Source organism: Tamandua tetradactyla, chromosome X (genome assembly GCF_023851605.1).
Source record: "Tamandua tetradactyla isolate mTamTet1 chromosome X, mTamTet1.pri, whole genome shotgun sequence".
Classification (NCBI taxonomy): domain Eukaryota; kingdom Metazoa; phylum Chordata; class Mammalia; order Pilosa; family Myrmecophagidae; genus Tamandua; species Tamandua tetradactyla.
The window spans coordinates 6,042,869-6,067,411 of record NC_135353.1 but is presented as its reverse complement, the minus strand read 5'-3'; the positions used below and the strand labels follow the sequence as shown (position 1 = coordinate 6,067,411).

At 58.4% G+C, this 24,543-nt stretch overlaps 3 protein-coding genes across 6 annotated transcripts in view; 2 read left to right on the top strand and 1 right to left on the bottom strand.

Annotated features, from left to right (window-relative positions):
- PDZD4 (PDZ domain containing 4) overlaps window positions 1-4,531 on the top strand; it is a 33,372-nt gene extending 28,841 nt beyond the window's left edge. For 2 of the 3 annotated variants that reach the window (XM_077144985.1, XM_077144984.1), the window contains exons 3-8: window positions 457-547; window positions 992-1,090; window positions 1,926-1,988; window positions 2,471-2,572; window positions 2,771-2,866; window positions 2,999-4,531. In XM_077144985.1, the coding sequence (XP_077001100.1) occupies window positions 457-547; window positions 992-1,090; window positions 1,926-1,988; window positions 2,471-2,572; window positions 2,771-2,866; window positions 2,999-4,531 (1,984 nt within the window). The remainder of the gene's footprint in view (window positions 1-456; window positions 548-991; window positions 1,091-1,925; window positions 1,989-2,470; window positions 2,573-2,770; window positions 2,867-2,998) is intronic. The other variant, XM_077144986.1, reaches the window with a different exon arrangement.
- Window positions 4,532-9,200: 4,669 nt separating this feature from the next.
- SSR4 (signal sequence receptor subunit 4) lies at window positions 9,201-14,012 on the bottom strand. 2 transcript variants are annotated; one of them, XM_077145507.1, is made up of 6 exons: window positions 13,758-14,012; window positions 10,842-10,960; window positions 10,058-10,132; window positions 9,799-9,888; window positions 9,505-9,570; window positions 9,201-9,372 (listed from the first exon to the last, which is right to left on the bottom strand). In XM_077145507.1, exons 1-6 carry the CDS (start codon window positions 13,822-13,824, stop codon window positions 9,268-9,270), a joined length of 522 nt encoding a protein of 173 aa, XP_077001622.1. In that variant the 5' UTR covers window positions 13,825-14,012; the 3' UTR covers window positions 9,201-9,267. The 2 variants fall into 2 exon arrangements, with proteins under 2 accessions (XP_077001622.1, XP_077001621.1); XM_077145506.1 differs by having other exon boundaries at window positions 10,842-10,957; window positions 13,758-13,928.
- A 22-nt stretch (window positions 14,013-14,034) lies between these two features.
- IDH3G (isocitrate dehydrogenase (NAD(+)) 3 non-catalytic subunit gamma) lies at window positions 14,035-24,543 on the top strand. The gene is made up of 12 exons (XM_077145505.1): window positions 14,035-14,280; window positions 19,501-19,542; window positions 20,109-20,206; window positions 20,638-20,750; window positions 22,029-22,089; window positions 22,186-22,318; window positions 22,590-22,723; window positions 23,053-23,155; window positions 23,254-23,400; window positions 23,791-23,885; window positions 23,980-24,040; window positions 24,338-24,543. Exons 1-12 carry the CDS (start codon window positions 14,200-14,202, stop codon window positions 24,437-24,439), a joined length of 1,170 nt encoding a protein of 389 aa, XP_077001620.1. The 5' UTR covers window positions 14,035-14,199; the 3' UTR covers window positions 24,440-24,543.

Below are 24,543 nucleotides of genomic sequence, written 5' to 3'. Positions count from 1 at the left end.
GTCCCATTCCGCCACCCGCTCTGAATCTCCTCCATCTCTTCGGCTTCTTTCTTGAGCTCCCTCGCCACGAGGGCCTTTCATCCCGGATCGCAGGGCCCCGAGGTCCCAAGATCCCCCACCTCAGCCTAGAGGTAGGCGGCAGGGCAGGGCAGGGCGGCCGGTGGCCAGCCTTAGCCTCGGGCCGAGCAGCACATCCCCCCCCCCGCCCCGATGTAGAGTGAGTCCCTGTTCTGCTCTTGCTGAAGTCCTCTGGGGCCTGGATAACTCCTGGGGGCGCTGCATGAGCGGGTTCATTCCCTGGGCGAGAGGGGTGGCGGCACCCTGGAAGGGGTCGGTCCTTGCCGGCGTGGTCCGCGAACTGTTTCCAATGCCTTTGCACGGGTGCATGTAGCTCAGAAGGAGGGTGCCCCTGCCCCCACCCCGGGAGGCAGCCTGATCCCACCTTCTCCTGGGCAGCCCCCCGATCAGCCATGAGTATTATGACCCAGCAGAGTTCATGGAGGGCAGCCAGCAGGAGGCAGACCGTATGGACGAGCTGGAGTACGAGGTGAGCGGGCCAGCCCTGCTCAGGCCTGGGTGCTGCTGCACCCCACCCCACCCCATCCGGCGGCGGCAGTGGGGGCCCTGGGGCCACTCCTCGTGCTCGGCTGGTGAATCAGTCTTGTGGCCACACGGGGCCGAGGCTGGGAGGGCAGGGCGAGGTCCCCGCGTTTCATTTGTCGGTGAGTCGCGTCCACGCATGTCTGTGTCTTGTACGTCTCGTGTGTATCTTGGACATTTCACGGTACGGGGAGACCATCGAACATACGTGTAAGTCAAACTGTCAAAGCTAGGGGGACAGAAATACAGTTCGGGGGCCGTGCGGGGAAATGCGGGGTGCTGCAGGAGCCGTCGAGGGGCTGGCCGCAGCCATCCGTCTGCCCGGCCTGCTTCCTTGCTCACCCGCCTCCCGGGCTTTCTACCTCTGCTTCCTCCCCTCCCCTCGCATCAGGAGGTGGAGCTGTACAAGACCAGCCACCGAGACAAGCTGGGCCTGACGGTGTGCTACCGCACGGACGATGAGGAAGACCTGGGCATCTACGTTGGAGAGGTACAGGGGCCAGGACCTCAAAGCCAGGCCCATCGACCTGGCATGCGCCCTCAAGTCGCCTCCACCCGTGGCCTCTCCACCCTGCCTGCTGTGGGCCCTTAGGTTGCTCCTTGAGACCGCGCAGCATTGCCGGTCCCTGGGGCCAGGACCTGCGGCCTCCGTTGGAGTCTGACAAGGCAAATCCTCTGCACAAAGAGACTGTGCCCAGGGTGGGACGGCAGGCGGGGCCGCTGGCGAGACAGGATGAGAGGGGTGCCTGGGACCCTGCCTACCACCAGCCCTTCTGGAATTTTGTAGGGCGGCACCTCCTCCCCCAGCTGCGAGGCCACAGGAGGAAGGAAAGCTGTAGCTGTGCCTCTACACTCTAGCAGGGTCATAGTTAAGCTTCCCCAAGTGGATGGGGGCTCTCCTGTCACACACATGGTCCCCCAGTGCTGAGCTTTCCAGCATAGGAAAGTATGCAGCCCCTGGCTTCCCCCCAGTCCCCCAGGCAGAAAAGAACAGGCTCCCGAGTAAATGGGCAAATGATCAACAGCCAGGCTGTGGTCGTGAGGGTGGCGGGGAGGAGCTGGGGAGCTTTTGGCCGGCCCGTTGGGAGGCCCTGTGCACCCATCTCCTGATCTGGGAGAGGTGACAAGCCCAGAGCCCACTGCCTTCTTTCTGCCCCTGTTCCTTGGAGCTTGGAAGGCACTGCTCTGAGCTGTCGGCAGAGCAAGAAAGAGCCTTCCGCTCGTTCGTGGAGTCCCTGCAGCTAGGCTACCCCTTCCCATTGAAAGAGCACCATCACGCTGCCTCCGAGTGGAGGGCACAGTCCCACGTCGCATGTATCCTGCAGGTAAATCCCAACAGCATTGCAGCCAAGGACGGCCGGATCCGTGAGGGAGACCGGATCATCCAGGTGAGCCAGCCTGCCTCAGCCCCACCACCTCTCCGTTACTCCCAAGCTCTTGCCTGCTAAATGCCTAGCCTGCAGCCAGCTATCCAGCTGAAACCTGGGCTGTGTCTCGCCTCTCCTGCTCTAACACCTGGAGTGGCTCCCACGTACCTACAGGATAAAGTCTAGCTTCTACAAGGGGCTGCTTTGCAGCCTCTTCTCTCTCCACCCCCCAGACACAAGCGCATTGGCTCCAGCCGCTCAGCGCCCCCTCCATGCTGTCCACACATTGTGCTCCTGCACAGGCCAGACCCTGCCATCTTCTGGCAACTTCCACTTATTGACATCCCGTCCCAAGCTGCAGGCCCTGTCCTTGCCCCATCTATTTGGGACCCTGAGGCCCCCGAGTGCATGTGGGGGTGGGCAGACTGCTGGGAGAGGGTCCCTGCAGCCCGAGTGGGCCACCCCTGCCTCCTTGCTGCCCCCACCCCCTTGGCCTGCCACAGATCAATGGCGTCGACGTCCAGAACCGGGAGGAGGCGGTGGCCATCCTGAGCCAGGAGGAGAGCACCAACATCTCCCTGCTGGTGGCCCGGCCTGAGAGTGAGGTACGTCCCCTGGTGGGGGCGGGGGCAGGGCGGGGAGCTTTCCTTCTGGGAAGCAGCTGAGCCGGGAAAGTAGACAGATGCCTGCAAATCTAGAGCTGGCGGCCCACGGCCAGGTGGGGCCAGCCCCTCTCTACTGGGCGGGGTGTCTGGGGAGGCCCTTGAAGCGACGGGACAACAACACACGGCCTGTCTCTGCAGCTGACGAAGCGGTGGAAGGACAGTGACCGAGATGACTTCTTAGATGACTTTGGCTCTGAGACGGAGGGGAAGCTGAAGTCGCCCCCTGCCCAGCAGGTGAGAGGGTGGGGCAGGGGGTGGGGGTGGGGAGGGGCCAGGATGCGCGTTCTGCGGAAACGGAACGTCTGGACCTGTCCCCATCTGGGCCACGGGGCTGACGGCCAATGCCCCTTGTCTTTCCGCCCCCAGCCTGGCAATGAAGAGGAGAAAGGTGTCCCCGAGGGGGGCCCCGGCCTGACCAACAGCCAGGAGCTCGACAGCGGGGTGGGCCGCACAGACGAGAGCACGCGCAACGAGGAGAGCTCCGAGCACGACCTGCTGGGCGACGAGCCCCCCAGCACCAACAACACCCCCAGGAGCCTTCGCAAGTTCGGTCTCCAAGGCGACGCCCTGCAGAGCCGCGACTTCCATTTCAGCATGGATTCCCTGCTGGCCGAGGGCGCGGGGCTGGGGGCAGGCGACGTCCCGGGCCTCACCGATGAGGAGTATGAGCGCTACCGGGAGCTGCTGGAAATCAAGTGCCACTTGGAGAACGGCAACCAGCTGGGCCTGTTCTTCTCCCGGGCCTCGGGCGGCCCTGGCGCCCTGGACGTGAACCGCAATGAGAGCCTGGGCCACGAGATGGCCGTGCTGGAGGAGGAGCTGCGGCACCTGGAGTTCAAGTGCCGCAACATCCTGCGCGCCCAGAAGATGCAGCAGCTGCGGGAGCGCTGCATGAAGGCCTGGCTGCTGGAGGAGGAGGGTCTGTACGACCTGGCGGCCGGGGAGCCCCGGAAGCGCGAGCTGTCCGACATCTCCGAGCTGCCCGAGAAGTCCGACAAGGACAGCACCAGTGCCTACAACACCGGGGAGAGCTGCCGGAGCACCCCGCTGCTCACCGAGCCCCTGCCCGAGAGCCCCCTGCGGCGAGCCGCCGCCGGCAACTGCAACTTGAACCGGACCACCCCGGGGCCCCCCGTCGGCGGCCCCCCACAGGCGGCGCCCACGCTGGGGGTCCCCGCCAAGTTCCGATCCCTTGCCCGGGATCCCGACGTGGGCCGGAGACAGCCCGGGGAGGACCGCGTCCGCCGCGGCGCCAAGCCCGGGGCGGGCCTGGAGCGGGTGGCCCCCGACGGCAGCCCCTACCTCTCCCGGCGCCACCGCAGCGTCCCGGGCCCTGAGGCCGAGCGCTACCGCAGCTGCGTGCAGCTGGCCCCACCGCGGGCCCTGGAGGAGCTGGGCCCCGGGCCCGCGGGCTTGGCGGACGGCCCCCGGGTGGCGGCCGAGGCGCCCCGCATGGAGTGGAAGGTGAAGGTGCGCAGCGACGGCACCCGCTACGTGGCCAAGCGGCCCGTGCGCGACCGGCTCCTGAAGGCGCGGGCCCTGAAGATCCGCGAGGAGCGCAGCGGCATGACCACCGACGACGATGCCGTGAGCGAGATGAAGATGGGCCGCTACTGGAGCAAGGAGGAGCGCAAGCAGCACCTGATCCGGGCCCGGGAGCAGCGGAAGCGGCGCGAGTTCATGATGCAGAGCCGGCTGGAGTGCCTGCGGGAGCAGCAGGGCGGCGACAGCAAGGCCGAGCTCAACATCATCGCCCTGAGCCACCGCAAGACCATGAAGAAGCGGAACAAGAAGATTCTGGACAACTGGATCACCATCCAGGAGATGCTGGCCCACGGCGCGCGCTCCGCCGACGGCAAGAGGGTCTACAACCCCCTGCTCTCGGTCACCACTGTCTGAGCTGCCGGGACCCCTCCCCCTCCCGCGCCCGCCCCCCTCCCTTAGCGTCTAGTGTGTGTCTGTGTGTGCGTGCACGGGGCTTCGGTGACAGAGAAGGCCCTGAGGTGAAGGGACGCTCCTCTCCTGTGGCCGCCCCCCCCCCCCCCCCCCGTGCCCGCACGCGGCTCCCCGTGGGCCCTCGGAGCCCGGAGGTCCCCGTGGGAAGGGGAGGCAAGGAGTTGGAGTGTCCTGAGCACAAAACAGGTCTCTGCGGGGCTCCGGGTTCTCCGTGGACAGAAAGCAGTCCTGATGTCTCGTGCTTCTCCGTTTCTGTGCTTGCGGGTAGTTGTTGGGTTTCATGGCCCCGCTCCCGGGGCTGGCAGCACCTTCAGGTGGCCTGACAAAGGGGGGAGGATGCCCCTGAGGGCTGGCTGCAGAAGAGGTGGGGAGGGGAGGGGAGGGGAGGAAGAGCGGGAGGGGTGGGGGGTGGGAGGGAAGGGGTGGGAGAGGCAGGGCAGAGGGAAGTGGCTTTCCTGGCGGCCTGCGCTGTGCTGAGGTGAGGGGATGGGACCCCCTGATGGGCTCACAGGCTCTCCTCCCCGGGTGAGCAATGAGGAGCCGAGGCTGCAGGGATGAAAGGACATCCAAGAGGAGAGCAGCGAGCCCGGGCCTGTGCCCGGAGCGGGACATCACGTCTGAGCGGCCAAGGAGGGGGCTCAGAAACAAGGGCCTCTAGAAGCCGGGTCCCTGGAGCAAGAGCTGGAGAGGACTTGGGGTGAGGGAGGGGGGTGGCCGCTCGCCTCGGCCTTGGCTTGGTCCCTGTGCTGGCAGCCCCGTGAGAGCTGGTGGGTGCCCATGCAAAGCAGGGAGAGTCCCCCATCCCACCCCTGCCCACCCCCTGCACTGCGACAATAAAGCCTGCTGCCTTTTTACGCTTGGATTTTGGCCTCCTTGTATTAATTCCCAACGTGGCATCTGGTGCTTGGGGGCGTCTTTTGGGGCGGGGTAAGGACAGGGCAGGGAGCTGGGGCCGACTGAAAGCTCTGCCACCCGTCTTTCTCACTAGGGCCTCTGAAGCCACTGTCCTCTAGTTGGCACTGGGGGTGGGGGGCAGTGACACCAGGGTAGAGTGGGGGCTGTGGGTAAGATATCTCTCTTGGTGGCTGGGTCCCAAGGTGCCTTAGGGGCAGCTGGCCTCCTTGCTACCAGTCCTGGCACGAGGGACGGTGGCAGTGTGGGTCCCTATACTCCCATGATGACTGGCCTCCACTTGGAATGAGCACCTGGAGACCACCGAGTTCATTCTGTGGAGAGTCACCCCTTCATTTCAGAGGTGTGGCCTGGCCATGGGGATTGTGCCCAGATGCACGGACGCTGGCTTGAGGACCCATCATCTCCACAGGCAGAGTTGAGGACAGGGCCTTCTGCTGGCGGGGAAGCCTCTGGGGTCCCAGTTCCAGGAGCAGGAGAGAGAGGTGGGTTCCACCCATGGCCTAGGAAGAGGCCTGGCAGGGGGCAAGGGGCTGGAAGTTGCTGGAAGCAGAAACCACCTGCCGCATTTGGGGACCCCAGCAGTGAATGGCCAGGCAACTCGAGGGCCCTCCGTCCCCAAAACTCCCCAGGAGCAGCAAAGGCACGCGGCTCCATCCAGGGCAGCAAGCCATCCGACCCACACCAGGAACCCAGGGCTGCCCTGGAGTGGCACCCTGGAGTGCTGCCCTGCAGGGGCTCCCAGGCACCCCAGGGGGTAGGGTGGGCTTGTAGACAGACGCCAATACCGCCTGTGCCCAGCTGGGTGAGGCTGTGCTCAGATTCCTCTTTTTATTTATTTTTTATTATTTTTTTTGACAAGTCTTCGCACACATACAGTCCATATGCGGTCAAGTCTCTTTGAAAGAGTTAAGCCCGGCCCTGGTGGTAACCCGGAAGCGCATGCACGCAGCGCTGGCTGAGATGGCGAGGTGGACAGGAGAATCAGCGCGTGGTACCCAGCTGACGGAAGGGGACCCGAAGGGCGCTGGGCCCTGGCCACCAGGGAGGTCTGAATTCCAATTGCGGGAGGGGAACGTGTGTCATCCAGCAGGCCTGGGGACAGTGGTTTGGCAAAGGCAGCGGGGAGAGGTGGTGAGATGAGCAGTGGGGCGCAGAGAAACGGCGGGAGTTGACTGGAGACCGAGGCAAATGGCTCCCTGGGCACCCCTTGCCAGCTGCCAGGGGCTCACTCTGATGGTTCTAGAGACCTCCCACTCTTCATCTGGTAGGGGACTAGAGGTCCAGGTCTTGCAAGATGGGGGCCAAGACAGGCCTGGAACTTGGAACCCCCTGGGCAGCAGTGCACAGGAAGGGCCACTTCAAATGGGGGCCCTCTGCCAGCAGGGCAGACCCAGAGGGCAGCAGAGCAGTAGTCAGTGTCAGCCCTAACTCCTGCACTGTGCCTGTCTTGGCTTCCTGCCTGGCCCGGTCCACTGAGCCTCCACACTTTAGCTTTCTTTTAACTCTAGAAAGCCCACCTGCCTCACCTGGCCCTCAGGAGTTCTGGTCCCAAGGCTCCCCCTGTATACCTCTTTGGGGATCCGGCTCTTCCCTTGAGCCTCCCTGTTCCTGGTAGTTGCCCCCAGCCCAGCCCAGAGCTCAGGGAGTGTGGGAAGATGCCTGGGGCTGGGGGTGGAGAGGAGGGAGTGGCCTGCAGCAGAAGAGGGGTGTAGAGACAGCTGGCACCGGGCAGCCCCCACTGACAAAGCACCTTTTACTCTCCCACACCTCCCTGCCCCTTCAAAGGCCAGAACCCCCAGGGCAAGGCTGAACCAACACAAGTATCAAAAGAACTCATCCTCCTAGGCCCACCTGGGCCTGCCTTATCAAACACCATCTCTAGAATGTTCTAGAGGGTCACTCACCCAGCCTCATTACTCTTGTACTAACAGTTTGTGGTTGCTGAGCATGCACTGAATGCCAGTGGCTTTGCCAGCTGATCCCCTCACTGCCACCCTGGCATAAGCACTGCTACCACATATAACTGACAAACTGCCTTGGGTCCTACAGCCAGGAGGCTTTATGGGGGTTGGCACCTGGGGTCCTCGGCCCCCAGGGCTGTCTCACCAGCTGCCTACTGAGACACGTCATGCAGTGGCCACAGATCCTGGAGCACAATGTATGCACATGGGACACCCATCTGGTATCCTGAGGGCACCAGATGGCAGGAGAGGGGTGCCTAGGAGGAAGAAAGTATAGCGGTGGTAGCCATAGGTTCCTCAGACACATGGGATTCCAGGTGGTTTCCACTCCTTCCCTGTATTCTCTAAGTGTCCCAATTAAACCTGACACCATGAAATGCCAAAGTGCTGGGAAGCAACAGCAGGCAGGCAGGAGGATGAGGTCTGGAATGGGACAGACAAGGTCCTAAGCTGAGATCAAAGCCCCGGAGAGCAGTGTGCTAGGGCAGTGCCCAGAAAGACCAAGCAGATAGGTGGCAGTCATGGATCCTTACTGCAGTGGGTCACCGTGACAAGACTCAGGGCAACCGAAGCCCTCGACAGAGTGTGGCTTGTGCCCAGGACTCCAAACACAAGAGCCTTGCTGCTCCTGACAGGACATTTGGGGGAGTTAGAAAAGGGCTCCCTGCCTTCCCTAGCCAGGCCCCACCAGGTGCAGCCCTGTACAGCTTGTGCAGCACAGGGCCCTCCTTCCCCTGCAGCCCCAGCTCTGTGGGCCCTTCCCCAGGTGGGCCACAGGAAGCTGTCTGGGTGCCTGTTCACCCTGCAGGAGGGCCAGAGAGACATGGCAGAAAAGCTGGTGAGGGCAGGGAGAGAATGAGGCAGAAGAGGCCATGGGTTTGGGGGGGGGGGATGATCCCAGGGCCACCCCAAAAAGCCATGAAGGCCACTTGGGAGATGTGCGGGTTCAAATCTGTGGTGGACCCCAAAAAAGCCATGTCCTTTAATCCTCATTCAGTATTACTGGCTGGGAGCATTTTGATTGTTCCAAGGAGATGTGACCCACCCAATTGTGAGTGGTAACTTTTGATCAGATAACTTCCATGGAGTTGTGACTCCACCCATTAATCCTTTAAAAGAGGAAACATTTCAGAGAGAGTCCCTTTTTAGAGCCACAAGAAAGCTACAGCAGAACGCCAGAGTACCGCAAAGCAGAGTCTACCAGCCAGCGACCTTTGGAGATAAAGAAGAAAAACACCTCCCAGGGAGTTTCATAAACCAGGAAGCCAGGAGAGAAAGCTGAGAGACTTCACCACATGCCTTCCCAGCTGAGAAACCTTGAACTTCACCGGCCTTTCTTGAGTGAAGGTAACCTCTTGTTGGTGCCTTTATTTGAATATTTTTACAGACTTGCTTCAATTTGTACATTCTCATGGTCTTAGAACTGTAAACTAGCAACTTATTAAATTCCCCTTTAAAAAAGCCTTTCCGCTTCTGGTGTATTGCATTCTGGCAGCTAGCAGACTAGAACGGGAGAGAGACAGGGAAGGTGGGCACAGAGGGTTACCAGACAGGAAGGCTTCATGAGGTCATGAGATGGTAGGCCGCCAAGGACACGATTCGGAGGCCTGGCTCCCGAAGGATCTCCAGCCCCCTCCCCAGGCAGAGCCTCCTCTAAGCAGGTCTAAGAAGGGATGACCACCCCCAGCCCTGCCCCTGTGGAGGAGGCAGAGCAAATGCAAGCAAGGAGGCCCGTGTCCCATGTGCTCGCCATGGCCCGTGACGGTTTATTGAAAGATCTTAGGACAGCCGGGGGTTCCCGCCTCAGGCCTGGATGTGGGTCTTGGCACTGAAGGCCAGGTAGTAGGTCACCAGGCCGATGACCGCGGCGAGCACCTCGGTGGAGACCCAGGGTCCGTTCCACGTGCCCTGTGAGAAGGTGAGCAGAGCTGGCTCAGGGGGCGTGGGCCAGCCACACCGGCCCAGCCAGCACACGGAGAGGACAGGGGCCTCTGCTCAGCCCCCACCCCCCAGACCAAGCCAGTCTTCCAGCCAACTCACCCGATGGTCCACGCTGACCGTGAACAGGGGCGGGATGACAGAAATGTCCTCATTATTCCTCTGAGCCTGGAAGGGAGACGCTGGGCTCAGGCGGGCTCCGCGTAGGGGCGGGGAGGGGCGGGAAGCAGTGAGGGAGAAAAAGTAGGCGCCATGGGCCTGAGTCACAGAAGAGGAAGGTAGAGGAACAGGCAGGGGCAGACATGAAGCTGGGCTCAGTCAGGCCCCTGGTGGCCTGAGGCTGGGAAAGAGGGGCTGTGGAGCGTGCACGGACACAGGGCTCCAGGCAATACTTGCCTTCCTTAGGAGGCTGTATGACTCCTCGTCGAAGAACCGGACCTCATAGGTGCCCGCGTGGGCGCTCTTGTGCTCTAGGCTCCACGACACCTGCGGAATGGGTGATCAGCAGGGCACTCAGGGCAGACACACCCCAAGGCCTCCGACCCTAACCACTCGGCCGGGACATTCTAGGCCTTCGATTCAGGCCCAGGAGCTGCAGGGCCGGGTGGAAGTCCACGTCCACCTCCCCCAGTGACCACAAGGCCAGCCCTCTCACCTGATAACGCCCGACATCCTGGCCCCGGGTGACAGGAAACTGTTTCCCACTGACATCGGCATAAAGAGCCATGTTCTGTGTGAGGAGATGCAGGGAGTCACCTTCTCCCCCTCTGGACAGGGCACAGGCAACTTGGGGCTGCCTGCAGCTTCCACAGCAGAGGGCAGGGTGGTCAGCATGGGGGAGGGCTGCAGTGTGTTCCCTGGGGCCCCATGGGAATGGGCCTGCTGACACCTGGGGCCATGCTAGGAGATGGCCACCCACTGATGCTGTCACTGTCCCTCTGCATCTCCTTCCTTGGAGGGCAAGGCCCAGATCTCCCTCTGTGGCCCAGCCCAACCTGACCCACTGCACACCTAGACCTCTGGGAACACAGGGTCAAGTCAGGAGCTGAGGACTGGACATAAACCATGGACACGCTGTGGCAACCACAATCAGAAAAGGGAGGAAGGGACCCTGAAGGGGATAGTCCAAACTGGTTCTCATTTTCCCCATATGTTCATTCAAGAAATACTCGGGTATCCAAGTGATGTTACGACACGTAGTCAGATCACCCAGGACTGGCCAGGAAAGGTTAACTTGCTACAACTTGGCCTCACTATTCTCTGATTTCTCCTGCACCTTCTTTTAATTGGACTCCTTCTCCATCCATCAACACAAAAATCTCCTGGTCCAGCCCCAACAAATGTCACTGAGCTGACACCCAGGGTCATGGGGCAAGCAAGGTATGAGCAAGCCGAAGCCCCAAGCCCACCCCCCTCCTCCCTGGACCCCTACAGCTCACCTGGACCCTGTTCTTGCACGTCAGGGAAATCTCCACGATGAAGACGGTCTCCGTGGAAATGACAGCGTCAGAGGTGGTGTAATAGGAAGGGGTGATCTGGGGCTCCACGCAGGCCTCTGCTGTGGGGAGAAGGCAGAGACCATGTTCCTGGGCAAGGACCAGCTTGTCCGCGCTGGACTGTGGGGCACAGTGGAGCGCCCGTGCCCAGCCTCTTAGACCCTGTCAGCCGAGGACACAGAAGGGCCTTCGGACCCTGCTGGGAGGTCTGGGAGACAAATCTAAGTGATCAGTGAGAAGTACAATGGCAAGGGTAGTGGGATGCCCATGGAGGAAGGCCAGCGAAGGGCTGGGGAAGACTTTATTTGATGCCACTGGGCAAGATGGACAACTGAGCGTACATGCACTGGGGGAGAGGGAGGGGTGGCTGATCTCACTGTGCAACCCCGTCAGGGCCAGGACCTACGGATGGGGAAGCCAAGCACGGTTAGGGCTGTAGTCTGCCCTGGTAGAGAGCATGCTGAAAGCTCCAGGGGCCAGGCCTGCTTCCATATTCACATGCATCCCCTGGTTTACTGAAGGGCTCCTCAGCAGACTCCAAGTATGGTGCTAGCAACACCTGGGAGGCTTAAAGAGATGAGGGGAAGTATCTGGCCCGGACTCAGTTCTTGCCACTCTGCCCCCAGCCCCAGCTGACAGGAGGCCAAGACCAGGCCCCAGCATTTCCTGAGGGTAAGAAATGGGGGAGGCCAGTGAACCTCTTTTGCTGCTCAGATGTGGCCCCTATCTCTCAGCCAACATGGCAAGCAAGTCACTGCCCTCCCCCTCGCTACGTGGGACATGACTCCCAGGGACGAAAACCTCCCTGGCAACATGGGACAGAAATCCTAGAATGAGCTGGAACTCAGCATCGAGGGATTGAGAAAACCTTCTTGACTGAAAGGGGGAAGAGAGAAATGAGACAAAATAGTGTCAGTGGCTGAGAGATTTCAAACAGAGTCAAGAGATTATCCTGGAGGTTATTCTGACGCATTACAGAGATATCCCTTTTCAGTTTATGGTGTATTTGAGTGGCTAAAGGGAAGTACCTGAAACTGTACAGCTGTGTTCCAGTAGCCTCAATTCTTGAAGATGATTGTATAAAGATATAATGTTTACAATGTGACTGTATGATTGCGAAAACCTTGTGTCTGATGTTCCCATGAGTAAAAAACATGAATAAAAAACTAGACAAATAATGGGGGCAGGGGGGCGGGCAACAGTGGCCCAGTGGCAGAGTTTTAGCCTGCCATGCTGGAGACCCAGGTTCGGTTCTTGGTGCCTCCCCACGTAAAAATAAATAAATAATAATAATAGAGGGAACAAAGATTAAAATATATTGGGTAGATGAAAATAGTTGTGGTCAATGAGAGAGACGATAAGGGGTATGGTATGTATGAGTTCTTTTTATTTCTTTTTCTGGAGTGATGCCAATGTTCTAAAAAAATTATGGTGGGTGGGCCATGGTGGCTCAGCAGGCAGAGTTCTCACCTGCCATGCCGGAGTCCCGGGTTCGATTCCCGGTGCCTGCCCATGCAAAAAAAAAAAAAAAAAAAAGATCATGGTGATGAATATACTATGTGATGATATTGTGAGCCACTGATCGTATGGAACATTTATATGTTAAGAATGTTTGTGCATGTTGTTTTGTCAATAAAAATTATCAAAAAAAAATAAATGGGGGAAGCTGTGGATCAAGAAGCACCCTGAGCCATCTCTACCATCTACCATCCCAAAAGGCCACAGGAAAGGAAGGATGCCACCTAAGGAAAAGCTACCACAAGCGGGAAAGTTCTCAGCCAGCTGCTCTATAAACGTGATGTCCTGGCAGAGCACAGCACATACAGCAGTGGCTTTGGGTTTGGACAGCAGGAGAAAGCTGCCAGGGAACTCCGGCTGATGGGAGACCTGGTCAGGGAGGCCCTCCTGTGCCTCCTGTCACAAAGCCTGGATTTTTCCCTGTGGGCATCATGAAGGCCCTGAAGGGCTTGATATCCAGGTCTGTCCTTTACAGACGATACTAGGAGAATTACTGAGGAGTGCATGAGAAGATAACAGGCAGGGAGGCCACTTAGGCTGTCGAAACACCCCAGGGACCCAGGGCGCCGGCCTGAGGCAGGGCAGGTGAATGTGCATAAAGAGGTCCCTGCCTGCCCAGACCCCCAGACCTCTCTCCTCCCACTGTAAACAACCCCTAAACAAACCAGAATTCCAGCTCGAGCTCTACCCTCAATGCTTGTACTGTGGCTCAGCTCTGCTCCAAGGCAGTTGAGGAACAGCGGGCCCCAGCGTTTGGCCTGGCACTCAAGGCCCCTGCTTAACTCTCTGGCTCTGACCCTCAGCTGCGTCTCCACGTTTCTGCCCTAACTCCAGCCCTATCTAACTTGCCCTACGCCTGCTCTCTTCCTTGCCTTCCGTCCCTTCTCCACGCATTACTTGCCGATTTTCACTTTCGCCAAGGGCTCCACTTAGCTCCCACTTCATGGGCAGCCCTGGCCCACCCCGCACCGCTCAGGGGGCACCTCCCCACCAGCCCTGCCTCTCCCCAATGGCTCTGCGCCTGGGCGCCTGGCTCTGGTCTGACCCCACTTCGGGGAGCTCAGGCCGGCCGGGCGCACGGTGGGGACTCTGGGGTGCGTCTTCACGAGCAGGAGAGTAACCGCTTCAGCCGTTTCTTGCAGCAGCCTCGCTGCTGGGGCCACTCGTGAGCGCGGCGGGAACGCGGGCTGCGGCCTCCGCCCACGGAGGGGAAACCAAGGCCGCCGCTACGGGCCCCGAGGAGGGTTCAACAGCCCCTACGCCCGCATCCCACACCCGCCCCGCACGACCGGCCGGGAGAGAAGAGGCGCGCCAGAAACGAGGTCCGGCCACCGCCGCTACCTGAGCAGCAGGAGAGGCCGGACAGGAGGAGCAGGGCCAGGACCCCGAGCGATGCCACCGCCGCCATCGCCTCTTCTCTGCCGAGGGAACAAGAGAGCGAGCTCCCTTGAGCATGAGGAGCCGACGAGGAAGTGCGACGCGTAGGCGGCCTCGGGAGCCAATCTAGCGCCGGCGGGCTGGCCCGGCCCACGTGACGTGGCTGGCGGCACTGACGTGTACCCTTCCCGGGACCAGTGGCCCGGCGGCCCGCCTCCGCCCCCAAGATGGCGGCGGCGGCGGCAGCGGCGGTACTGCCAGCACCGGAAGAGGGCGTGGGAACCGGCTGGGCCGTGCGCGTGCGCAGTGTCGAGCTTGCGGCCGCACACGGCCTTCACTCCTTGCCCAACTATCGCGAGAGTGGTGGCAACGCGTAGGGATCGGGCGGCGGTCCTCGTTTTCTGTCATGGCGTTAAAGGTGGCGATGGCCGCCGGTGTTGTCGCCAAGGCCGTTTGCAGGCCGGCCATCCTCTGTCGTCCTTGGGAGGTGAGAAGGGAGAGCGAGCCCCCGGGAGAGAGCCGCCGGGGTCATTGTGGGACTTCGGCCCTCAGGCGGCCGGGGCGGGATTGGGGGGGCGCGGCTCCCGGAGTGGCTTGGAAGTCGATTGGCTGCGGGCCCGGTGAGGGGCGGGGAGAGGGCTGGGCGCTGGCGTTGATTGGCCTCCTCTGCTGTCAGCTAGGGCCCCGCTTCCCCAGGGCTCTCCATCCTGCGGCAGGGGGCCCCGGACCCGGTGTCACCTCTCCCACTGCCTGGGTGGGAGCCCTCCCGAAGCGGTCACGTGCTCTTGCCTCCCCGGGAGGTCCGTTCCCGGAGTCCATACACCCTCGGTTTGCTCTTTAGGCCACCGTTTTGCCCCCTGTCCTCGGGAGAGGTGGAGGAGGGGAATTGGCCAGTCACCCCCAGAAGCCAACCCCCGCGGTTGCCCGGGATGACCGGGCGAGGACGGGGAGGCCGCGGGGACCTTGGTTGGTCAGTTCTAAGAGAATCACTTAGGCCCCAGGCGGTTCGGAGCCCATCCCATGCAGCACTTGATGAAGCGGCAGAGAGCCGACCCTGTCCCTGGGGGCTAGGAGATCTGCTCTCCAGGCCTGGCTCCCCCACTGACCCATTGGGTGGCCTTGGGCCAGTTCCCTCCCCTTTCAGGGCTCCCGTTTCCCCTCTGTCCAGCTCTGACCTTCCAGAGCTCTGTGACTTTGCCGACACTCCTCACGGACATCTCTGCTTAGGACGTATAGATTTTCCAGAGGCCCTGATGGTTCTGACACCGAGACTCTCACAGGCCCTTGAAGATATTTGTCTCCTCCCTGACCTCCCCTGCTTGTGGGGGTGGGGTGGGGGGACGGGGACAGTGAACGATTGGGATCAAGGCAGAGCCCTGCTTGAGACTGGTTGTCCGGTTGTGGGGACCATAGAGATGAATTCCAGGTCTTTGGTCCCAGTGGTTGGGACCTTCTAGGAAGACATTCAGCCACCATTGACATGCAGTCCAACAGAGCAGTGTTCCAATGAGAGAAGCCTCCATGAGATGTGGCAGGTGGGGGTAGCACCCACTAGGCCAGACATCTTTCTTTCTCGGGCACTATCCCAGGAAGAGGACTAACTGTTCACTCTTCTCTGCAAGCATATGCCATCATGCTTTCTGCTGGACTACTCTGATGGGTAGCTTCACAGGACAGATGGGTGAGGGTCAAAGCCTTTGTCCCTCCCTGAAAGAAGATATATCTGCATAAAGCAAGTTCAGAAAGTTATCTGTCCTGAGAGCTCTTTCAGGGTTTTTGGCCAAAGCCCAAAGTTCTAGGGGCCAGTGATGGAGGTTCAGCTCTGGTGGCAATAATGTGATTCATGGTGGCTGGAGAGGGTGCACAGAGAGCCAGGCCTGGTGCAGGACCTGAGGGGACCAGCTCACCTCCAGACTTGTTGCGAAGCTGGTGGTAGTGAACTAACCATGAGGCCAGCTGAGTTATACACCCAATACCTGTGAACTTCAAGGGCCAAAGGTGAGGAGAAATTCCTGCTGGGAGCTGAAAGGGCCAGCCCGCTGGCCCCCCATTTGACACCAGCCTTGAGCGCTGACCTGAGGGGACGGGTGAGGTAAAGGAGTGGGCATGCTTTGGCATAGCCTTGTCTTCCCTGCTAGGGACTGAATAGCTTGCATACCTCCTTTCGCATAATCCTTCCAACAGTCACACACGCCTCTGCTCCAGGGGTTTCAGAGGAGGGTGGGAAGCTCAGCAAGGTTGAGTTTTTGGCTGGAAGTCCAGGAGTAGCAAGTAGTGGGTTTGGATTGACCCCAAAGCCCTCAGTCCCTCAGTTCAGTTTCTGATTTACTAGTTCATTCAGGAATACTCCTTGGGTCCCAGCTCTGGGCCAGGCAGTGTACTGGATCTTGGGTTGACAGTGGAGGGACCAGACATCCTTGCCTCTGCTCTCAGGGCTCAGGGGGTGGAGAGGGAGCAAGGCAGTGCCAACTGAGGGAGCTCATGGTTGGGAGTAGTAAGGCCTTGGGATCCCAGGGGTTAGGTGGGGTCAGCTCTGTGTCAGGAAAGGCCACCTGGAGGAACCTTCCTCAAGCATCAATTGAGGGCCTATGAATAAGAGGAACTCAGATCTTGACGATGCTAGAAAGGAAGCAGAGACTTCTCTGTGTGTGTCTGCGCCTGCCTCTTGACCTGGAGGGCAGAGGAACCCAGGTCCAGGTGCCTGCCGCACTCTGTCCTTGTAGTCACACACATTCCCCCCACCTCTGGGCCCCTGGCTGGAAGAGCCAGGCCTTGTGCAGGTGTGCACCTTGTAAAGCCTGGCCAGGCAGGCCCAGGTGAGGAGCATTCAGACTCCTCTCCAGCTGGCCTTTAATAGCTGGAAGTCACAGCTTTTTGGCACATGGCCACAGAGCCTTTACCGTTGGCCAGAACTGTATTGCTGCCCAGATAGGCAAGTGGCAGGGCATGCCCAAGTGACAGGGAGGACCTTAGCTCTGCCCACACTTACTTGGATGACAGGGACACCCTGTCCAGGTGGGCACAGTGGGGAGGGGTCTAGCAAACAGCAATCCAGGTCTGCTCCCCTCAGCCCTCCTGCATAGGACCTGGGACACCAGCTTCTGCCTCTGGACTTCTCTCTCCACTTCAGAACAACCTGGGAACTGCACAAGGGTCACTTCTCAGCCCCTGTCCCCTATGACTCTAGTGTCATCAGGGAGTCAATGTGTTTGAACGCGGCTGTTGCCCAGTCAGGGTGTTTGCCCATGAAGCAGCTTTGCAAGCCTTGTAATTAGTGCCCCTGTTATTTTTATTCTAAAATTTTGTTTTTTTCCCTAATATATATATATTTTTATTGATATTGATATTGATACTGATAAATCTTCACACACATACATTCCATGCATGGTATACAGTCAGTGGCTAACAGTACCACATAGTTGTGTATTCATCACCATGATCATTTTTTAGAACATTTGCGTCACTCCAGAAAAAGAAATTAAAAGGAAAAAAAAAATCATAAATGCCATACCCTCACCCCTCCCTCTCATTGACCATAGTATTTCCATCTACCCAATTTATTTTAACCTTTGTCCCCCCTATTTTTATTTATTCTTTTTTATCCATATTTTTTAACTTATCTGTCCATACCCTGGATAAAGATCCAGGAGCATCAGACACAAGGTTTTCACAATCACATAGTCACATTGTAAAGTTTTATCTCTATACTATCTTCAAGAATCAAGGCTACTGGAACACAGCTCTACAGTTTCAGGTACTTCCCTCCAGCCACTCCAATACACCATAAACTAAAAAGGGATATCTATATGATGCATAAGAATAACCTCCAGGATAACCTCTCGACTCTGTTGAAATCTCTCAGCCACTGACACTTTATTTTGTCTCATTTCTCTTTTCCCCCTTTTGGTCAAGAAGGCTTCTCAATTCTGTGATGCTGGATCCCAGCTCATCCTGGGAGTTCTGTCCTGTGTTTCCAGGGAGACATCTACCCCTAGGAATCATGTCCCATGTAGGGGGGAGGGCAGCGAGTTTACCTGCCGTGTCGGCTTAGAGAGGCCACATCTGAGCAACACAAGAGGTTCTCTCGGGATGACTCTTGGGCCTAATTTTAAGTAGGCTTAGCCTGTCGTTTGCAGAAATAAGTTTCATAGGGGCCTAATATTTCTCGTTGATGTATCCTTAACATATAATTAAATGGGCAGATCTTGGGTGTTCTGTTTGATGAATCCCAACATCAGACACCCATTGTAAGCAATACCCCAAATAAGATACCGAACATTTCCATCCCCCAGGAAGTTCCTTCATGCCCGTTTATCATCCATTTCCATGCACCCGCCACCACTCCCCCAGCAACTTCTTGAATTGTTTCACTGTGGTTTTGTCTCTTCTTGAATTTTACATAAATAGTATTGTACAGGATGTCCTTTTTGCATTTGGTACCATTAGCTTGGTAATGTTTTTGGATCCACCCATGTGTATCAGCCCACTCCTTGTTATTGCTGAGCAATATTCCATTGTATGACTAGCACAATTTGGTTATCCATTCCCTAGTTAATAAATATGTGGGTGTTTCCAGTTTTTGGCTATTACAAATAAGGTGGCTACAAAGCCTTCTTGGACAAATCTTGTTATGAACATATGTGAGTTAGTTTTCTGGCTGCTAAAAGAAATACCGTGCAGTGGGTTGGCTTATGCAATGGGAATTTATTGGCTCACGGTTTTGAGGCTAGGAGAAGTCCACAGTCAAGGAATCAGCAAGGTGACGCTTTCTCCCTGAAGACTGACGTTCTGGGGCTGGCTACTGGCAGTCCTTGGCCCTTGGCTTTTCTGCCACATGGCAGTGCATGTGGTGACATCTCCTTTGTTTTCTGGACTCCGTTGACTTCCAGCTTCTGGCTGTCAGCACCCTGCCCCCGTAACTTTTTCCGTGTCCACTTTCCTTGGCTCAGGACTTTAGCCCTGTTGGGTGAAGGTCTGCCCTGTGTCAGTTTGGCCACAGCCTATCTCATAACATCTTCAAAGGCCCTATTTACAAATGGGTTCCCACCCACAGGGGCAGGGGTTGGGACCTGAACATGCCTTTTGTGGGGCACATGATTCAGTCTCCAACAATGTTTCCATTTCTCTTTCTCCCTGTATTTCTTACTGCTTTAGAACTCTGAAAGGGCTGGGGGGTACCAGGGAGCTAAAACTGCTTGTTTCAGCTTAGATGGATGCTGGGTGTGATTATTTTCTCATCTCAGCATTCCAGTTTCTCTGTAGTGAGCATATGTTGCTTTTGTAATAAGGTATAGCAATACATAAATTGTAAAATTATCATCATGGACTTGTGGTTTATTTTAGTGCTTTCCCTCTGGTACCACATTCAGTCTGCCAACTTTTCAGTGGTAGAAACACTGCTGAGCAGGAATCTTTGACTGAAAAAGAATTGGAAGCAAAAAAGAAGGAAAGCACATAAAGGTTTTTTAAAAAAATCTGACAAAAGAGCTTAATGAGGCATAAAGGGCTGTAAAAGCCTTCTGTAGTGCGTCAGAAGGACCAGTCCTTGGAAAACAGGGGCTCAGGAGCTGTTTATTTGGGGGGCACATCATGTGCTCTGTGGTGTGCGGTAGATGTGCAGGGCCTGTGACCATGCGGCTGAGAACTCGGCTGCAAAGGATGCTCTGGGCTAGACAGTAAACACTGGCATTTGGGTTTCATTTGTCAGGTTTTAGGAGCCCACGAGGCCCGGCGACAGAGCTTTTCCTCGGTAAGTCCCACCCCATACGTTGGTGCGGGCGTACCCTCTTCCTCCCCGCTTTCCTGTGTCTCCTCTGAGGTCCCGTCTCCAAAGGTCATGCTCACCCCCACGCCTTATTTGAATTTTACTAGACAGGGTCCCCGAGGAAAAGGCCCCAGTTCCTTGTGTGTGACCTCTTCCTTTCAGGCCCCACGTCTCCAAATCTTACCCTTGTCCCTCTAACCTTGGCTCACTTGTGTCATCTTCTTTCTTGTCCCTTCTGTAGCAACAGACAATTGTGAGTATTCTTTTTATCTCCCTGTTGGGTTTGGGACTCTTAGTTGTATTTGAATTGGCCGAAGTCCAGGCTGGGAGTGGGAGCTGGCTCTGTTGCTGTCCTCCAGTTGGCGGTGGCCCTGGAAGCACCCTGTTCATAGTCGGGGGCAAAGTGTCCTGACCTGGTGCTTTGCAGTTGCCAGGCTGGTGGGATTGGTATAGGTGGGAAGAAGGGAGCTGGCTTGAGTCCCTGGGAACTGAGGTGGAGAGCATTCAGGGGGCACCCGAGAGCCAGCCTTCACCCTTCCCACTCCTTCCAGCCTCCCTCAGCTAAGTATGGGGGGCGGCACACCGTGACAATGATTCCTGGGGATGGCATCGGGCCGGAGCTCATGCTGCACGTCAAGTCTGTGTTCAGGTACGGAGGCCCCCACTCCTGCCCTCCCTGCCTTGTCTCCCCAGGGAGGGCCATGAGAGCTCTGTACCAAGAGGGAAAATAAGCTCAGAAGCACGCCGGCCAGAGCTTTGCCCAGGGGCCCCCAGTACACTCAGTGGAGGGAGGGGACTTGAGCCCGGGACTTGAGCCCGGGACTTGAGCCCAGGCCTTTCGTTCCAGTGCCTCTGGTCCTTCACGGCTGGCCTGGGCCTGGGGAAGGTGGCAGTGCCCTGCTGAATGTGTGTGGTGGCCTCCAAGTGCTTCCCCATCACATGTCAGCCCGGTCCCCTCCCATCAGGTGGGAAGTGACGGGGGAAGGCCCCTACCACTCAGTATCAGGATGGGCTTCCTAAAGAGAAGGGGGGTGGTCCGGGCCTGCCTGCCGGCAGCCCTGATATGACCCACTGCCCTAGACATGCCTGTGTGCCAGTGGACTTCGAGGAGGTGCACGTGAGTTCCAATGCCGATGAAGAGGACATCCGCAACGCCGTCATGGCCATCCGTCGAAACCGTGTGGCCCTGAAGGGTGAGCTGAGGGGCCCAGTGTGAGGATGGTGCCATGTGTAGCTGCTTTCAGCTGTAAGCTGACCTTTGGCCCCAGGAGCCCTGTGACGCAGATTTTTAGGCTCTGCTGGCTAGAGAGGACCTCAGAGCCCTGTGCTTAGAGACCAGCCGGAAGCTTCCAAGGGCTTTCCCACTAGCCAATTCTGAGATCTGGGTGGCCCCAGACTGTGAGCCTGGCCAGTGACAGGTTCCCTCCACCCCCTTCTCCTCCTGAGGCACCGCTCATCCTTCATACACAAGCTGTCTTAGAGCCAGAGCTCCACAAAGGATTTTCAGCCATCTGGGAAATGGTTTTGCAATGCCCCATCAGTGTCTTATTTAGGTGTTCCTGTGTTCTTCAGGCCCCACCTTTAGCCCAGGATCCACCATCTAGGACCATTCAGCCTCTGTTTGCTGCCCCTGGCTCCAGCAAGCAGAGCCCAGAGATATCTATGGACGGTGGCCTTAGCCCCTCTGAGTTTGGTTTGGTGTGGGCCAGCTCCTTAAACTGCTTCCATCACTTGTTCTGCAAACCTTAGCTGATCGCCTGCTCCGTGTGAGGTGCTGTGTGCAAGATACACATAGGTTGAGCCTTAGGGCCCTGGCAGGCTAGTGAGGGGCAGATGTGCCAACTCTGGGGTGCCCCAGGGATTCTAGGCACAATCTACCAGGGCGGGATGCAGCTCAGACAGCCAGACATCCCTGGTGGCTGCTGGGAAAGGCCTTGCAGCCGACCTTTGCGGGACCCCTTCTTGACTACCTTCCTCCAGCAGCCAGTGGCCCTCTGGCCTCTGGCCTCACTAAGCTCCTGCTGTACAGCTACCCTGACCAAGGTCACCTTGCTGGCACTGGCCTGGCTTGCCCACCCACTTTCTATACAGCCAGGCTCTGTGTCTGGGTGAAGGAGGGAGGGAAATGGCAGGGGCTGCTGGCCACCTGCCACCCATCATTCACTGTTTGTTCAGTAAACATTTATTGAGCACCTGCCACATGCCAGATACCCTTCTGGGTGTTTGGAATATATCAGTGAATAAAGCAGACATGTACACACACACACGACTCCACTCTCGTGGAGCTGACATTTGAAACAACTGTCTAGTGTTGCGTGGACTATTTCTGCTGCCAAAATTTGTTTTCTTCTCTGACTGCTGGTGATGCGAGTTCCTTGGAAACAGATTCCCTGGGTCAGGAAGGGGAATACTGTAGCCTGGGCGAGCCTGCAGCCCCCTGCCAGCCCACCTGTCTTGTTTTGGTTTTACAGGCAACATTGAAACTAACCATAACCTGCCCCCGTCCCACAAGTCCCGTAACAACATCCTCCGGTGAGAACTGGGTGTCCAGGGGGTGGCGTGGGGAGATTGGGGTGTACCCAGGCAGTCAGGTCCAGGCTGCCTCTCCCTCTTTCTCCCTACCCCCAGCACCAGTCTGGACCTCTATGCTAACGTCATCCACTGCAAGAGCCTGCCAGGGGTGGTGACCCGGCACAGGGACATCGACATCCTCATTGTCCGGGAGAACACTGAGGGCGAGTATAGCAGCCTGGAGCATGAGGTGGGCATGGCCTGGGCTGAGCCTGTGGCCCTGTCTCTGGTCTTGGGGAATCCAGGGCCATCCTTGGGCCTGAGGGAGGGGGCGGTCCCCTGAAAGGGCAGGAAGGGCTGCACCCAAGGGAGGAGCCCAAAGGACTCAGGACAGGGCCACCTCCCATTGGGCCCCTGTCACTGCCTCTGTGGTGGGTGGCTTTGTGCGGGCCCATTGTTGGGGCAGTTTGGGGGCCCGTGGCAGTCGCAGTGGGGGCCACGTCTCTTCCCCCTGCTCTCAGAGTGTGGCGGGAGTGGTGGAGAGTCTGAAGATCATCACCAAGGCCAAGTCTCTGCGCATTGCTGAGTACGCCTTCAAGCTGGCCCAGGAGACCGGACGCAAGAAAGTGACAGCTGTGCACAAGGCCAACATCATGTATGCCCGCCCCCCATGCTCCTGCCTGCGCAGAGCAGCCGGTGGGGTCCTGTCCCTGGGAACTCAGTCCAGGGCCATAGCCCCCCACCAGGGTGCCACGTCTGGGGGCCTGTGCACTCTTGGCCCTAAGGGTCAAGTGCATGCCCTGTCCGTGCCGTGATCCTCGCAGCTGTCCACCCTGTGGGGAGCTAGGACAGGGTCCTGCCCGTTTTGCAGATGTGGGGCACGTTAGAGATGACCCCAAGCGAAACTTCCATGGCCCCTCCAGGTCCCGTCCCTCCAGCTCAGTGCTGAGAAGGGTCAAGCCAGGTTCCTGTGTCTCCTCACAGGAAACTGGGTGACGGGCTCTTCCTCCAGTGCTGTAGGGAGGTGGCGGCCCGCTACCCCCACATCATCTTCGAGAACATGATTGTGGACAACACTACCATGCAGGTAGCTGGCCCGTCCCCCTGCCCCCTGGTGCCCTGAGTACCCCGGGCTTCTGTGCCTGTCCCTGGAGCCTGCCACTCAGTCCCCTCCTTGTCCTGCAGCTGGTGTCCCGCCCCCAGCAGTTTGACGTCATGGTGATGCCTAATCTCTATGGCAACATAGTCAACAACGTCTGCGCAGGGCTGGTCGGGGGCCCGGGTCTCGTGGCTGGAGCCAACTACGGCCACGTGTACGCGGTGTTCGAGACGGTGAGTATTCTCAGTGGGGCCTGGCCCTCGGCACCCTGTGCAGCCTTCCGCCCTCTGTTTCCAGCACTGTGTTTTATTAAATTGAGGTGAAAGTCACATGACGTAGAATCCACTGTTTTAAAGTGAAACCTCAGTGGCGCTTGGTAGTGTGGTCACAGTGGAGTGCCACCGATGCCCTGTCTAGATTTCGGACCTTTTCCTCACCCCAGAAGGAAACTCTGTGCCCATGGAGCCTTCACTCCCTGTTCTCCTGCCCCCAGCCCCTGGTGTCCGTCCCCCCTGCTCCCTGCTCAGTGGATTGGCACAGTCTGGACATGGCATGGGAGCGGACTCACCAGCCCTGTGCCCCCGTGCTCTCCCTTCACCCTCCTCTCCTCCTGCCTCTTCCAGGCCACCAGGAACACAGGCAAGAGCATTGCCAACAAGAACATCGCCAACCCCACGGCGACGCTGCTGGCTAGCTGCATGATGCTGGACCACCTCAAGTAAGTGGCTCCTCGCGGCCCTGCCCGGTGCCAGCCCCACCCCGGCTGCCCTCCCGGGCCTGGGGACCCAAGGCTGGCCTCTTGCCTCCTCCAGGCTCCACTCCTATGCCACCTCCATCCGCAAGGCTGTCTTGGCATCCATGGACAATGAAAACGTGAGGCTTTTCTTCCCTCCTGCCCTGCCCTGCCCTGCCCGCCCCATGGCGCCTTTCTCCAGCCTGTGCTGAGCCAGTGCGACTGGCTGGAAAGGCTGGAGATGGCACCTCGGGTGCTACCAGGTGGGACAGAGCCTCTGGGCTCAGTAGCTGGAACCACTGCCCTCCTGGTGGCATTCTGGCCCTTGCAAGCCACAGGAGACAGCCCCCCCCACCCCCACCCCACGCTGCCTGTGGGGTAGGGGTTGGGCATCGGAGGAGCCCCAGCCTGTACCCCAGCATGTCCTTCTCCTGCAGATGCATACCCCAGACATTGGGGGCCAGGGCACCACGTCCGAAGCCATCCAAGACGTCATCCGCCACATCCGCATCATAAACGGCCGGGCTGCACAGGCCTAGGCTGTCCTAGGGCTGCCCTCGGCCTGTGCTTTGGAGCCCCTCCCTGGCAAGCCCAGGCGGCTTGGAGAGCAGCCTCAATAAACGAGCTCCTGCCCCAGTTCCAG

What these genes read in the sequence shown, in the direction of transcription:
- SSR4 (XM_077145507.1), bottom strand. Translation starts at nt 13,824, where the DNA reads ATGGCGGCGGTGGCATCGCTCGGGGTCCTGGCCCTGCTCCTCCTGTCC. An exon ending in CGGCCTCTCCTGCTGCTCAG is followed by an intron (nt 10,961 to 13,757) that starts GTAGCGGCGGTG and finishes TTCTCCCCACAG; the next exon opens with CAGAGGCCTGCGTGGAGCCC. An exon ending in CGGTCAGCGTGGACCATCGG is followed by an intron (nt 9,373 to 9,504) that starts GTGAGTTGGCTG and finishes ACCTTCTCACAG; the next exon opens with GGCACGTGGAACGGACCCTG.
- IDH3G (XM_077145505.1), top strand. Translation starts at nt 14,200, where the DNA reads ATGGCGTTAAAGGTGGCGATGGCCGCCGGTGTTGTCGCCAAGGCCGTT. An exon ending in TCCCGTAACAACATCCTCCG is followed by an intron (nt 22,090 to 22,185) that starts GTGAGAACTGGG and finishes CCCTACCCCCAG; the next exon opens with CACCAGTCTGGACCTCTATG. An exon ending in ATAGCAGCCTGGAGCATGAG is followed by an intron (nt 22,319 to 22,589) that starts GTGGGCATGGCC and finishes CCCTGCTCTCAG; the next exon opens with AGTGTGGCGGGAGTGGTGGA.